This window comes from Rhamphochromis longiceps, linkage group LG7 (assembly GCF_057381845.1).
Source record: "Rhamphochromis longiceps isolate RC_006_pf linkage group LG7, R_longiceps_female_GT1.1, whole genome shotgun sequence".
Lineage (NCBI taxonomy): Eukaryota > Metazoa > Chordata > Actinopteri > Cichliformes > Cichlidae > Rhamphochromis > Rhamphochromis longiceps.
Window position 1 is genome coordinate 63,437,220 of NC_140563.1, and position 15,245 is coordinate 63,452,464.

General features: G+C 41.4%; 1 protein-coding gene across 1 annotated transcript in view; it reads left to right on the forward strand.

The window, feature by feature from the left end:
- The window catches only part of sez6l (seizure related 6 homolog (mouse)-like), a 113,732-nt gene that overhangs the window by 96,574 nt on the left and 1,913 nt on the right, over positions 1-15,245 (forward strand). Inside the window, exons 11-16 of the mRNA XM_085414780.1 lie at positions 5,887-6,081; positions 10,266-10,457; positions 11,082-11,276; positions 14,253-14,288; positions 14,607-14,721; positions 15,087-15,192. Of these exons, the coding sequence (XP_085270906.1) occupies positions 5,887-6,081; positions 10,266-10,457; positions 11,082-11,276; positions 14,253-14,288; positions 14,607-14,721; positions 15,087-15,192 (839 nt within the window). The remainder of the gene's footprint in view (positions 1-5,886; positions 6,082-10,265; positions 10,458-11,081; positions 11,277-14,252; positions 14,289-14,606; positions 14,722-15,086; positions 15,193-15,245) is intronic.

The window sequence follows — 15,245 nt, forward strand, 5'->3', positions numbered from 1 at the left end:
CTTTTCTAGCGGCCTCTTCATGGTTCCCATTCGCCTGTGGGATCCCCAAGTACTTGTAACTGTCCTCTATGTCTGCAATGTTGCCTTCTGGTAGTTCAATCCCCTCAGTTCTGACTACCTTCCCTCTCTTTGTTACCATCCGACTACACTTCTCCAGTCCGAACGACATTCCAATGTCATTGCTGTATAGCCTGGTAGTGTGGATCAGTGAATCGATGTCTCGTTCACTCTTGGCATACAGCTTGATGTCATCCATGTACAGGAGGTGGCTGACAACTGCTCCGTTCTGTAGTCGGTATCCGTAGCCAGTCTTGTTAATGATCTCACTGAGGGGGTTCAGGCCTATGCAGAACAGCAGTGGGGACAGAGCATCTCCTTGGTAGATCCCGCACTTGATGGTGACTTGTGCTATGGGCTTGGAGTTGGCCTCTAGTGTTGTACGCCACATCCCCATTGAGTTCCTGATGAAGGCTCTTAGGGTCCCATTGATCTTGTACAATTCTAGGCATTCCAGTATCCAGCTGTGGGGCATTGAGTCATAGGCCTTCTTGTAATCAATCCAGGCAGTGCACAGGTTGGTCAGTCTGGTCTTGCAGTCTCGGCTGATTGTTCTGTCTACCAGTAGCTGGTGTTTTGCGCCTCTGGTATTCTTGCCAATTCCTATATGTATATATATATATATATATATATATATATAATTATATATATATACATATGTATATATGTATATATACACACACGGAAGTTTGGAAGTATGGAAGTTTTGTTGTGTTGCTGAGATTGGGGTTCATCCTGCAATCTCTTACGAACTTTCATCTGCCTCCATAATGACATCTCTCACCTTCTCAACAAAATCCAAGGTGTTCTGGATGTGGTGTTCAGAGCTGCCTATCAATGGGTTGAGGATCAAAGCCAGAAACTTTGAGATATTATAGGTGACTGAGCTGATCATACAGACAATTGGTCTTAAATGTACACCCTGTTTATGTATCTTAGGTAAACCATACAGACTTGGTGTAGCTTCCCCTGGGTTTCATTTTAAGTATTTTTGTCACAGAGCTGTGTGAAATTGTCTCACGATAGTCTTTCTGGTTTAGCAAAACAACTACCCTTGTCTGCTGGAAGGATGATAATGTTTTTCTTTTTCTCTGTTTGGGTGAATTGCCTGTCAGACAAATTTTACACCCACTTGTCCTCATCCTCGGAGTGGCATTTCTTCTAGCTACTGAGGGCACTCTCCATGTTTTTGTTTGGTTTCTGACGCACAAAAAATAAGTCAAACTCAGTTTTTTTTCATGGTCTTAGACTTTTCATGCTGTGCTAGACGAGCCTTTTCAGTTAATTTAAACACCTTTCGAAGAATACTCTCTAGAAGCATTGTAAGACACTATCAGATCCGCTTCTCTTTAGATTTCACATCGATGGTAAAAATGTATTTGTCTCAGCTATTCATTGAGGATCTGGTTCTGTGCCTTCTGGAGAATTTTTGCTGCCCAGAGGCCCGATCAATGGTCATTGATCAATGATCTCTGATCACTGATCACTGGCTGTTGATCATTGTTCATGACAATTTGCATATTAATGAAGAAACTGACCTCACAGCCCATTATTCGCCAGCAGTGCTACTTTCAGTCATTGTGCAAATTTACTGTTTAAAAGGTCGGGGAAACCTGCAGTTAGCTGAGACGGAAGAAGTCACTTGGATGAGTGATGAAACGTTTCTCCCACTGAAAATGCTACGTCCAGATGAATGGAATCAACTTTTTTGGATTTCCTCACCTGGATGATCGAGGATACATCAAGATATCTCTATCAATCACCAACAATTTGCCGCTTGGAGATTATAAAGATATTGATAATTTTATTTGTCAGGGTTTGTTATTATGGCTCTGGGCAGAGAATAAACTAGGCATGAATGATAACAAACATGTATCCGATATTATATCTGTCAACAAGGTGCACTGAAGGGTATCAGTTGACGGAACAGCTGATATGGACTGGTTTTCTGATCTGCAGGGATTGAATTTGTAGAGTTTACACTGTGCATAATTTATTGTCTGTTATTCTTTTAAAAGTTTAAAGGTTGTGGCAGAAAACACTGGGTTGTCAGCTTAAGCCCACAGAAGGGAAGTCAGAAGCATTAAGCGCTAAGGCATACTTGTTTTAAATTTTGGTTATCACTGACAATCAGAACACAAAATAAAAAGACACTGGAATTATCATTTAAATAGTTTTTAACTTTAATTTACTTTTCTAATTAATTTCCGTTCTGTCCATTCTCAAGCTGCCCACTTTATTTTTCATCTTCTATTTTCTGTCCTCTCATCTTTACTTGTTTTTTTTTTACTTAAGGCAGATCTGCCCAAGACTTAACATAGCAGGAAGGTTTGAACTGCACACTTTAATGCTGGAAAGATCAGATGATCCAATCCAAGATCAAATCAATTTGTTTAAAAAAAAAAAAAACTACTCAATGATGATGAATGCATTGATCTTGCTGAATCTCATTCTGTGTAATTAATTCATGATGTCTGAGGGCTTCTCACCATGTTACAGATGTGCCATAGCCAAATTTTCAATGCAGCCTCTTTAAAGCTACACTAATCACTATTTTTTATATGAGCAGTTTTTCAAATGACTTAAACAATTCAAACCAATTATGTTTTATTGATTGTTTTTGATTTATTGAGTTGAGCAGAGACTTGCAAATGGGGCAAGGGATGACTGAGACAATATATACAAAGAGTGGTGACAAGGAAAATGGGAGCACAGCAGGAACAAATTAAAAATAACAAAACAGGGAAAGCAAACTGAGCACAAAGGACATGATACAAGTGACCATCAAAATAAAACAGGAACTGGCACACAGACTGAGATCCAGACAAGGACACTTACAGTTGACAAAAGAACAGAGGAAAGACAGACAGGAAAACATATGACACACTGGAGAGACAATGGATGAACCACGAGGAGGGGAACATGGAACAAGTAAGGGAGATGAAAGCAGACACGACTAAGGCATGGATTGAGAGGGCGAGGGACTCAGGGAAAGAGAGAAACACAGAAGGAGGGAACGAGAAACATGGAGGAGTGCAAGGGACATGGACGGAAAAAGATTTAAACACCAATGACTTGACAGTCACATACAGGCAACACAGGGGAGAGACCAAGACACAAGAGTAACCTAACAAGAAACTAAACTGTGAATACAAGGGAACTCAAGAACTTGGAAAGAATAAACTCACGATTGACTAGTGAGACTTGAATATCATCGTCAAAATAAAAACAATCAACAAAACACAGGAAACTCAAAATACTGGTATGACGATCCAGAACAATGATAGTATATTAAGTGGTAATAAGTAGGAGTAACAGTTGGTATCAGTGCTATATACTGTCAACAATCAGCAATGACCTGGAAAATACTCTAATACTAAAATAATTTTAAAAAATTGTAAACATTTTAAAAAAAATGCCTAGAAAAGGTTCTAGTGTATTGTCTTTCTTATTCCAAATGAAGGTAAAATTTATTAAATGAACATCACATTCTTTATGGGATGATGTGAAACATCGGCTAAGAACGTGAACTCACAAAACACAGATCGTCAGTCAGATCATAGACTTCTATAGAATCAGTCATAGACATAGTCTAGACATAATCCAAGTTTAAGGTATATTCATTTCTTTTCCACATATAAGATTATATTAACAGATATTAATAAATATATTTAATTTTCAGTATAGTGTTGAAAAAGTACTTCAAAAAAAGTGTTTGGTGGTGTTGTCATAGGGAACATGCAATGCGTAAAAAGACATAAGTGCAATATCCTTCTTTGACAAGTGCAATATCCTTTCATTGTGTTTCGTAGAACTGTATTTGTGTGTATTTATACTTTTACATTTACTATTTTATTTTATTATACTCTCAATTTTATTATATTGTTATTTTATTCTGTGGAATGCTGAGTGAAAGCATGTAAGAATGTATGCATGCTAGCTCTGCTCCAATTTCGCTGTACAATGCCTAATATAGTGATAATATGTGTGTGAATGCGAGAGTGAATGAATAGTGGCATTGTAAAGTGCTTTGGGTGCCTTGAAAAGCGCTATATAAATCCAATCCATTATTATCATTATTATTATAATAAAGGAATTTAATTTTTATAAGCAGGAAGAGGTGCTAGGCTAAAACTAAACCCTTGTTCTAGTGTTAATCCTACACACACTCAATACTTCCCAAGGGCTTCATGGTTTGCACTTGGTCAGCAACTATCCTTTAACACCGCTGTCACAAGCTCACTGACCTAATAAATCAAAAATATGATATTTCTATGGATTTTTCTTCTTCTTCTTCTTCTTCTTCTTCTTCTTCTTCATGTCCTTCAATGAGGGAAGACTAAGTACTACTTTGGCTCATTACCCTACCTTCAGGTGGAAAAAAAGGGTGAAGGCCCACCTGAGTAACTTCATTAGATGTCTATACGTAACACATATGTTTGGATTTTCTTAACATAGTGTGATAGTATTTAATTATTAACAATTTTGTTAAGAATTTTAGTATTTTTTGATTGATTAAAGTAAAAATCTTATATAGGAAAGTAAAAATATTAGGAGAAAATTAGTTACTGTAATGTATGAATTTGAAAGCAGTGAAATATTGTGAGACAGCAAAACAGTGGCATACCCTGAGACCAAAAAAACAACATCAATGAGAAGTGCCAATTGATAGAAGTTCTTGCATTTTATTACTTTGATGATATGTTGTATCTGCACTGTTTTTGAACGCAACTTGGTAATCAATCTTGCTAGCATCAGATAACAACATAACAAATACCTAAATACCCTAAATGTGTTTGCTTCTTCACCAAAAAAAACAAAAGTGAGAGTCATTGCAAAATAGTTTGAACAGCTTTTTTTTGGGGGGGGGGGCAGGCAAAGTGGTCCGGGAATAAACTTTACTTAAACTTTGTGCTGTCAGTGTTAATCTCGTTAAAATGATGTTAACACAATAACTGCATTAATGCAGCAAATCTCCATTAGCGAGTAAGCGCGGATCGCCCCGTGCGCGGGGCTGCACGATGCTAATGCAAAGTGCTAACATTGAGGCTTCACGATGTGTTGTCTAAGCTGGCTATGTTCGTCTTTTATGCACAGTGTTGTATTTGTTTTTTGTTTCATTAGAGCTCTTTGAGGGAGCACAAAGTCAGCCATTTGTATTGTTTTAACTCAAAGGTATGACTTTAAGTGTCCAGAATCTGCTGGAGTAAGCCAGCAGCAGAGATTCACATGAGAATGTGTTAATTTAAATGCATTCTGTTACTTTGAAGCAGCCCCCCAAAATTATGACTGATGGTACATCAACACAGCCAAGACAATTACCTGAGAGCTTTTAATAATTTTGTTGAGGACCCCTTCAGTGGAAATCTGAATTTAAACTCTGTCTTTTCATCAGCAGCTTTAGTAGCAAGGTGTCTGTGCCAGAGTGAATGTACTGGAGAGTTGATATTTGAAGACAGTCCATCACTGAGGAAATCCATACTTCCATCACATTCTATCATATTGGGGTGGCTGTAGCTCAGGAGGTAGAGCAGATCATCTACTGATCGGAAGGTTGGTGGTTTGATCTCTGGCTCCCTCTAGTCTGCATGCCAAATATCCTTGGGCAAGATATTAGTCGCTCTCCAATGCATCCATCAGAGTACGAATGTGTGTTATTTTAGATAGTAATACAAAAATATTCACTATTTACATGGAAATCAGCTGTGCTGTTGTCTTGACTTGTTTTTTTTGACTTGCAGCTACCTGAACTAAGCCTGAACAATATATATTGGCATCGTAATAATGAAGCCATTAATCAGAATGTCTTTTCTTTCATACTCTTGTCAGAGGTGTCTCGAAACGACTCTTGTCCAGATCTGCCTGAGATCCATAATGGCTGGAAGACAACATCCCATGTTGCACTTGTGCGAGGGGCTTGTATAACCTACCAGTGCGATCCTGGTTATGACCTGGTGGGGCGAGAGACTCTCACCTGTCTTCTGGATCTTTCCTGGAGCTCACAACCCCCATTCTGTGAAAAAAGTGAGTTCTGCTTGTTTTATTTGTTTGTACAATAACCTTTATCTGTTCTTCATGGAATTAATTAATTTTAGGTATTTCCTTGGTCCCTACAGGAGGAATTTTTAATATAGTTGTTGACAAATTGGCCATTCATCTACTGCCATGGGCCTCATTTATCAGTGTGATTCATCAATATTATCATGTGCATGCGCATGAAATTGTCCAAAATGTCTTGGTAAGCTGGAACTAAAGGGCTGAGCCCAACTACTTAAAAACAACTCCACACTATGGTCCCCCTCTACCAAACTATACACTTTGCACAGTGTAGCCAGAGAAGTACCCCTCTCCTGGCAACTGCCAAACCCATACTCATCCATCAGATTGCCAGATGAAGAAGTGTAAGTTGTTGCTCCAGAGAAGGCCTTTCCACTGCTCTAGGGTCCAGTAGCGGTGTGCCTTACACCACTGCAACTGACACTTTGCATTCCATTTGCATGTAGAACTCAACAATCGTCTATCTGCATGGGTGTTGGACTTCCTCAATGAGATCTCATGCGGTGAGACAGGGTAGGTGTGTCTCTGACAGCATCACCACCATCTCGCCGCTGCTGTATTCCCTCTATACTTCTGACTGTGTGGCCACTCATGGCTCCAATACCATTGTGAAGTTCGCTGATGACGCAGTGGTGTTGTGCCTCATCTCCAACAACGATGAGGTGGCCTACATGGACAAGGTGACGAACCTGGCATTGTGGTGTCAGGACAGCCACCTTCTTGTCTTGCAAACCAAGGAGCTGGTGGTGGACTTAGGAAGGAGTAAACACCGAGTCTACAGGCCCCTTATCATTAACGGTGCTCTAGTGGAGAGGGTGTTGTCCTTCAAGTATCTCAATGTCCACATCTCCTCAGACCCGACATGGTCTGCTCACGTTAAGGTCCAGTCCAAAAAGGCTAGGCAGTGCCTGTACCATTTCCAACAACTGAGGAAGTCGGGGTCTCTCCAGTGATCCTCAGGACTTTCTATTCAGGCACTGTGGAGAGCATCCTCACATAGAACATCACATCCTGGTATAGGAATAGCTGTGTTCAGGACTGAAAAGCTCTTCAGAGAGTGATTGGTGCAGCAGAACACTGCTGCAGGTCTATTCTCCCTCCCTACAGGACATTTACACCAGGAGATGTTGGTCCAGAGCAGCAGATATTAAAGGACTCGTCCCATCCCAGTAACAAACTGTTTCAACTTCTGCAATCAGGCAGAAGTTTCCGCACAATCGGGGCAACAGAGAGACTCAAGAGGAGCTTCTATCCTCAGGTCGTCCAAGTCCTAAATCTGAACATGCCCCCACTACCCTTATGGCATCCCTAAGTGAATGAAACAGGACCATACATCATGTTCTTGTCCCATGCCAGAATTTTCACGGTCATATTTCATATCACATCTGATTCATTATTACATCACAGGCTTCTACACTGATCATGCTCGTCACTCTGTTGAATTACTCTGTTTATATTACTTCGGCCACTTGTTTACTCTACGTGCTATCAATACATTGCTGTGCTAATATGGCACAAAACACTTTGTACATGCACATTCCGTTGCATGTACATTTTAAGATTTTTAATTTAAAATTTCCAGATATTTTTATTTATTTAATTTACTTATTGTCTATAATGTCTTGCACAGTCAAATGAGGAGTTCAGGACACATTTCACTGTGTGTTGTACTCATATGACTATGCATGTGACAAATAAAGAATCTTGAATCTTGAATCCACTTGATGTAAGGCTTGGATGCAGCTGCTTGACCATGACCATTCAGTGAAGCTCTCTGAGCACTGTTCTTGACCTTATCTGAAGACCACATGAAGTTTGGAGGTCTGTAGATGTTGAATCTGCAGAAAATTGGTTACCTCTGCACACTATGCACTTCAGCATCCACTTACCGCACTGTAATTTTATGTGACCTACCACTTCATGGTTGAGTTGTTGTAATTCCTAACTGCTTACACTTTGCTATAATACCGCCAACACCATTGGGGTGGCTGTAGCTCAGGTGGTAGAGCAGGTCAGCTACTAACTAACCTTGTTGCTCTCTGTTGCATCCATCGGAGTGTGAATGTGCTTGAATGTTAGACAGTAAGCACTTAACAGTTAGAAAAAGTGCTTCTGTGAATGGGTACAATTGACTGTGGAATATTTAGTAGCATTAAATTTCACGACCGCACTCATTTCACAGCTGAAATCCTGTCATGGTACCACACTGGAATTCACTGAGCTCATGAGAGGGACCCAGTCTTTCACAAATGTTTGTCGAAGCAGTCTGTTTGTCTAGATGCCTCATTTTATACACCTGTGGCAATGGAAGTTACTGGAAGACCTGTGTTCAATGATTTGGAGGGCTGAGTGAATACATTTGGTAATATAGTGTGTATTATAGTACAAATAAATTTGTACTATAATTTGCCAGACGGGCCTCCAGCTCGCACTGGAACGGTTCGCAGCCGAGTGTGAAGCAGCGGGAATGAGGATCAGCACCTCCAAATCTGAGGCCATGGTTCTCAGCCGGAAAAGGGTGGAGTGCCCACTCCGGGTCAGGGATGAGTTCCTGCCCCAAGTGGAGGAGTTCAAGTATCTTGGGGTCTTGTTCGCGAGTGATCGGAGAAGGAAGCCGGAGATCGACAGACGGATTGGGGCTGCAGCTGCAGTAATGCGGACGCTGCACCGGTCCGTCGTGGTGAAGAGGGAGCTGAGTGTAAAAGCGAAGCTCTCAATTTACCGGTCGATCTACGTCCCTACCCTCACCTATGGCCACGAGCTGTGGGTAGTGACCGAAAGAACGAGATCGCGGATACAAGCGGCAGAAATGAGCTTCCTCCGAAGGGTGGCTGGCCTCTCCCTTAGAGATAGGGTGAGAAGTTCGGCCATCCGGGAGGGGCTCAGAGTAGAGCAGCTGCTGCTCCACATCGAAAGGAGCCAGCTGTGGTGGTTCGGGCATCTGACAAGGATGCCCCCTGGGCGCCTCCTGGGTGAGGTGTTCCAGGCATGTCCCACCAGGAGGAGGCCCCGGGGCAGACCCAGGACACGCTGGAGAGATTATATCTTTCGGCTGGCCTGGGAACGCCTTGGTATTCCCCCGGATAAGCTGGAGGAGGTGGCTGGGGAGAGGGAGGTCTGGGCCTCTTTGCTTAGGCTGCTGCCCCCGCGACCCGGCCTCGGATAAAGCGGATGAAGATGGATGGATGGATGGAATTTGCCAGACTGATTTTATAAGTCAAATTGTCTTGTGGTGGGATGGGACCAGAAGTTGTTATAGTACTAATTTCTGCAAAGAACCCAAGGTTTAATCAACATGATTCACCCTCTCCGCAACATCTATAGTGGAAGGCTCTGCAATTGCGACACAGGACCTGATGCACTAGCACAATGTGATGCGTTTCTTGGCACTGCTGCCTCACAGCAAGAACGTCCTGTGTTTGAATCAACTGACCATACAAATAAAGGGCCCAGTAGTGTCAAACATCTATGACATTGGCCCTTCTGTTTTTCAGCTTTTGCATATACCAGGAGCTCTAGCTCTAACAGGACATTTTAAACAGTATAAAATTTGGGGAATTTGGAATTCAGTGACACAGTATGGAATTTGGGGGGGGGGGACATTTACTGGATACCCTTAGTTCATTCTTAATCTTACAAATGAGCTGGTATTTGTAAAGGACCTTTTTAATTTTACTGACCATCAAAGCTTTATGTAGCTCACACAGTAAGAACAAGCTTCACACACTTCTTGTTGTGCTGCAACTATGGTGACCTCTGCATTGCTGTGCTGATATACAAGACGGATAGACTTATCAGAATTTTTGCCATCCTTTCAGCAAAACCTGAGATTTTAAGAGTAAAATTAATATTTTCCATTCTTTACGAATTTGTTTTTGATTCAGGCTTGAACATATACACCCTAAGAGTGATAAAACCCCACTTTAAATATGTAACTTTTACTGCTTGGAACTATATTTGTGCATTTTGGATCTCAAACAAGTTACCTTGAATTAAAAAAAGCAAGTACATTCATGTAGATTGTACCTGCTCTTGGGCATATAATAGTGTCCATCTCTGGGCTTATTTTATTTTTTATCAAAATGTATTATTGTTTTTATAAAATTATATCTCTTATCATTCATCACAGTCTCTGCTGTCTTTTTTCTCAGTCATGTACTGTTCAGATCCTGGCCATGTTGAGCATGCTACCAGAACCCTGTCTGACCCGAAACTCCTAGTGGGGACAACCATTCAGTATAGCTGCAACACAGGCTTCATCCTACAGGGCGGCGCCACTATCACATGCTATGGACGTGAGCCAGGAACGCCTGTGTGGACGTCTCATCTGCCTCACTGTGTCTGTGGGTATTTGAAAGAATGTTTCCAGACATAAAAGAAGACATGGGAGGTTAGTCAGTTCTCAACTGGCAATTGCTGATATGTATTTTAGCAAACTGGTGAGCTGAAGGGTCCCGTAGTTTACTAGTAGTATGTTAGCATCAGAATTTCACAAGCCTATCATCTGGATAGGGAGTCACATATGACACTTAACTGAAGATAAGAGGCTCTTTTCCTTTTTTTTTTTTTTAGTCCAAAATGAGTGGGTTTGTGTGATTTCTTGCAAAAAAGGCCTGGCTCTCTCTTTTCTCTGCTGACAAAGATCACAGCGTCTCTGCATACCAGAGACGATGCTTCATCACTCACATTTTATCTCAGCAGTCATGATATTTGCGTGTGTGTGTGTGTGTTTTCAGGGTTATTAATGTTTGGGTGAAGTGTTTGATATGTAAATGTGATGCTAATGCACCATAGCAATCAACCCTCAGCCACCTGGAGGTGGAGGCGGAGATTATCCGTGAGTCATGTCACCTCAGCCAGGGTTTGTCAAAACCTGTCAGTCGAGCTATGACGCAGAAACCTCTGATTTGTGCTGAGAAACTCAATGAGTTCCATGCAGTTTCTTTTTCTTTCTTCTTTTTATCTAGCTGAGGATTCTGTTTCCTGTGAAAACCCCGGTCTCCCTGACAACGGCTACCAGATCCTGTCCAAGAGACTTTACCTGCCTGGCGAGTCCCTAACCTTTGTCTGTTACCAAGGTTACGAGCTCATAGGAGAGGTTGCAATTAAATGCATCCTTGGAAATCCTTCTTTTTGGAGCGGCCCACTTCCACTCTGCAGGGGTGAGATTTTTGAAGGACATTTTATTTTAATATACGTTATTATAGAAATTTTTTAGAGGCTTTGGATTATTCTGATTCACAAGAACACTAACTCCTGTAAAGTTGCAATCAGACGTTTATATCCACCCATCATGCACATGAATGTAATGGAAATATGGGGTTTCTAATGATGTCTTTGAACTGTCAGAAATCAGAAGTATACATACAAACTTAAATAAAAAAAAAAAAAAATATATATATATATATATATGTATATACACATCCACTCTGGATATATATAATAAATAATTCCCCTCTCGCCCCTGTGGGCGGTCTATCCTTCAAGTTCGGGTCCTTTACCAGAGGCCTGGGAGCTTGAGGGTCCTGCGCAGTATCTTAGCTGTTCCAAGGACTGCGCTCTTCTGGACCGAGATCTCTGATGTTGTTCCTGGGTTCTGATGGAGCCACTCGCCTAGCTTGGGAGTCACCACACCTAGTGTTCCGATTACCACTGGGACCACCTTCACCTTCACCCTCCACATCTTCTTGAGCTCTTCTCTGAGCCCTTGGTACTTCTCCAGCTTCTCATGTCATTCAGAATCGCTACATCTATCACTGCGGCCATCTTTCTCTGCTTGTCTACCACCAGTATGTCTGGTTGGTTAGCCATCACCATTTTATCCGTCTGTTTCTGGAAGTCTCCTATTTTAACGTCGGAACCTGTTTCTGTATATTATGCTGGCCACTTGGTTATGGTGTTGTCCTGCATAGCATTCCACGTATGCCCTGCCAGCTAGCATCTTGCAGCCTACTGTTATGATCTGGATTGTCTCAAGGGCATCTTTACACAGCCTGCACATGGGGTGTTGTCTGGTATGATAGACTGCAGCCTCTATGGATCTTGTACTCAAAGCTTGTTCCTGTGCTACCATGAGTAGTGCCTCTGTGCTGTCTTTCAGTCTGGCTTTGTTCAGCCACTGGTAGGATTTCTGTCAGCTACCTCCTCTATCTGCTGGTGGTACATACCATACAGGGGCCTGTCCTGCCATGATGGTTCCTCCACTTCCTCGGGTTTATTGCTGCCTGAGGTATTCACTCAGCACGTGGTCGATTGGGGCTATCTTCCTGATGTATTCCTGATTTCCCCTGGCTCCTTCCTTCCGCTTAGCATACAGGTTAAGGGTGCTGGACTTGGGGTGAAACCCTCAATCCATGGTCAGGAGCTTCCTGGTCTTGATGTCAGTGGCTTCTATCTCCTCCTCTGGCCAGCTTATTATCCCAACAGAGTACCTGATCATGGGCAGGGCGTAGGTGTTGATAGCCCAGATCTTGTTCTTACCTTTCAGCTGACTCCTCAGGACTTCCCTGATCCTCTGCAGGTACTTGGTGGTTGCAGCTTTCCTAGCGGCCTCTTCATGGTTCCCATTTGCCTGTGGGATCCCAAGGTACTTGTAGCTGTCCTCTATGTCTGCAATGTTGCCTTCTGGTAGTTCGATCCCCTCAGTTCTGACTACCTTCCTTCTCTTTGTTATCATCCGACTACACTTCTCCAGTCCGGACGTCATTCCGATGTCATTGCTTTATTTCCTGGTGGTATGGATCAGTGAATTTATGTCTTCTTCACTCTTGGCATACAGCTTGATGTCATCCATGTGGAGGAGGCGGCTGACAATTGCTCCATTCTGTAGTCAGTATTCATAGCCAGTCTTGTTAAAGATCTCACTGAGGGGGTTCAGGCCTATGCAGAACAGCAGTGGGGCCAGTATGTCCTTGGTAGATCCTGCACTTGATGGTGACTTGTGCTATGGGCTTGAAGTTGGCATCTAGTGTTGTACCCCACATTCCCATCCCCGTTCTTGATGAAGACTCTTAGGGTATCTATGTGTATAGCCTATATACTATTATTAATTCATTATGTAAATCTCCAATAATCTAGGAAAATGAAGGCCATGTCAAAGTTTTTGCGTGTCTTTTCCATGCTGTTATCCTTGTATAGTTTTTGCTGTTGTGCTGAAAACTCAAGGAGATGAGTGTCAGGGTCAGGGTGCTGTCTCACTGCAGGGAATTTTCAGGCTGAATCCTCCTGAAGGTTCCCAAGCTCAGAGAGAGAGTTAGGAGAGAGAAAAAGGCTTGGACAGGTAAATGCAGGAGATAATGTGTGTGTGTGTTTTTTTTATTACCCAGATTATTTTAGAGTAATGAATTAGTTGTCCATGTTAAACAAAGTGTCACTAGTCACTATGAATTTGTGCAGTTAATATGTACTAATACAGTGATTAATTTGATTAGTGTGATATTTAGTTTAATTCATAATTTATTTTTGATTCTTTTACTGTATATGGTCAATTTTTCAAAGCTGGAGGCATATTTAAAACGTCTTTTGGGTCTTTCACCTTCCCTCTGCTTTTACCATCACCTGAGCTGCCACATAATATAAATGGTAACATTCCATAAAATTGCAAAGCCTAAAAACAAATCTTTAATATGCTCTGTGAATTTTTATTTATAGACATTTATGACAAAAATAGCTGGCTGTGTCACTGAATATTGTGCAAGTATCATTTTGTTATACCATATTCACAATGGACCAGCATTATGGTTTGGCTGGGGCGTATTGCTAAATTCTGGAAATTACTGAGGCTCCATGAGTCACCTTTTCTGAAAAAAAAAAACAAGCATCTCTTACTTGCTTAATAGCTCTGTTTAACCCAAACCTCAATCTTTTGCTAAACTGAAACAAAAATAATCCCATGGAATTAATTTTGATGGATTAAATAAAACTGATCAATTAAATATTACATAGTCTCCTATTTCACAAATTGCTGTGAGACAGGGTTGAATTGGAATACATAAGAAAAGAAAGCTTGACCGATTTTAACAATAGGAAGAGTGGGCATTAGCAAACATACAATTCAAGAGAACGTTATGTAAACAAATTCAACATAAAAAGTTATGTCAATTTTCATATGCACTGACTGACAGAATGATGTCTTGCAGCCAACCAAGACTGCTTTGGCAACCATGCTTTGGAAGGTGAGTGTCTGTGTACAGTATGTGCTGTGGGCTAAAACCCTACACAGTCTGTTTTATAGAATTACAAAAAAAACCCCTAAAACAAACCACCTCACAGGCAACAAAGCTTTACCTGTCTGTGTGCTCTCCCTGCATTTGCATCAACTTCATTCCCATGTTTTGTTTCTACCTCCAGCTGTGTTTATCCATGTGATTTCACAGAGCATCCACCTATGTTTGCTAAACCACCTCTAATGAAACCTTTAGAAGATTTATGTATTCTCTGGATAATGATCTGCGGTTAAATAAACCTTGTTTTATTCATGTTTTGTCTGTCAGTTGCAGAAGCGACTGCAGGTTCCCCTTTGGATGGAGGAAACATAGCACTGGCCATTTTCATCCTCATTCTGTTGCTGTCTGTGCTGCTGGGAGGAGTGTACGTCTATGTCACTCGGTAAGATCCTAGACCATGAGATTTATATACAAGGGTGAGACCTTAATTGTTTCTGACTGTTATTGTCTTGATAACATTTGTTTGATTAGCACAGTCTGGGCCACAGCTCATACTATGCAGGCTCTTGGTCAGAACCCCATTGGTGTCACCTTTTAACTCACTTACTGCTATAACTGTAGCAAAAAGTTAGGGGTCTTTCACATAATCTAGACCTCAAAAGTAATGCAACATATTTGTTTCTTAGAAAACTAGAAGCAAAGTCTTTGGCAGTCGCACACTGGCGCTGAGCCATTGTGAAGGAACAGGTACTAAAACTCTGAATTTGTGTTTTTTTGTGTCTGTTTTTTCCTCATTATGTATATTAGGTGCAGATATAACTCCAACTTAAGGCTGCCTCTTATCTACCCTCACCCTTACCGACAAATCACTGTGGAGACAGAGTTTGACAACCCGCTCTATGAAACAGGAGGAGTAAGTTCTATTCAGTTAAGTTCAAATGAATTGAATTGAATTTTATTTAGATA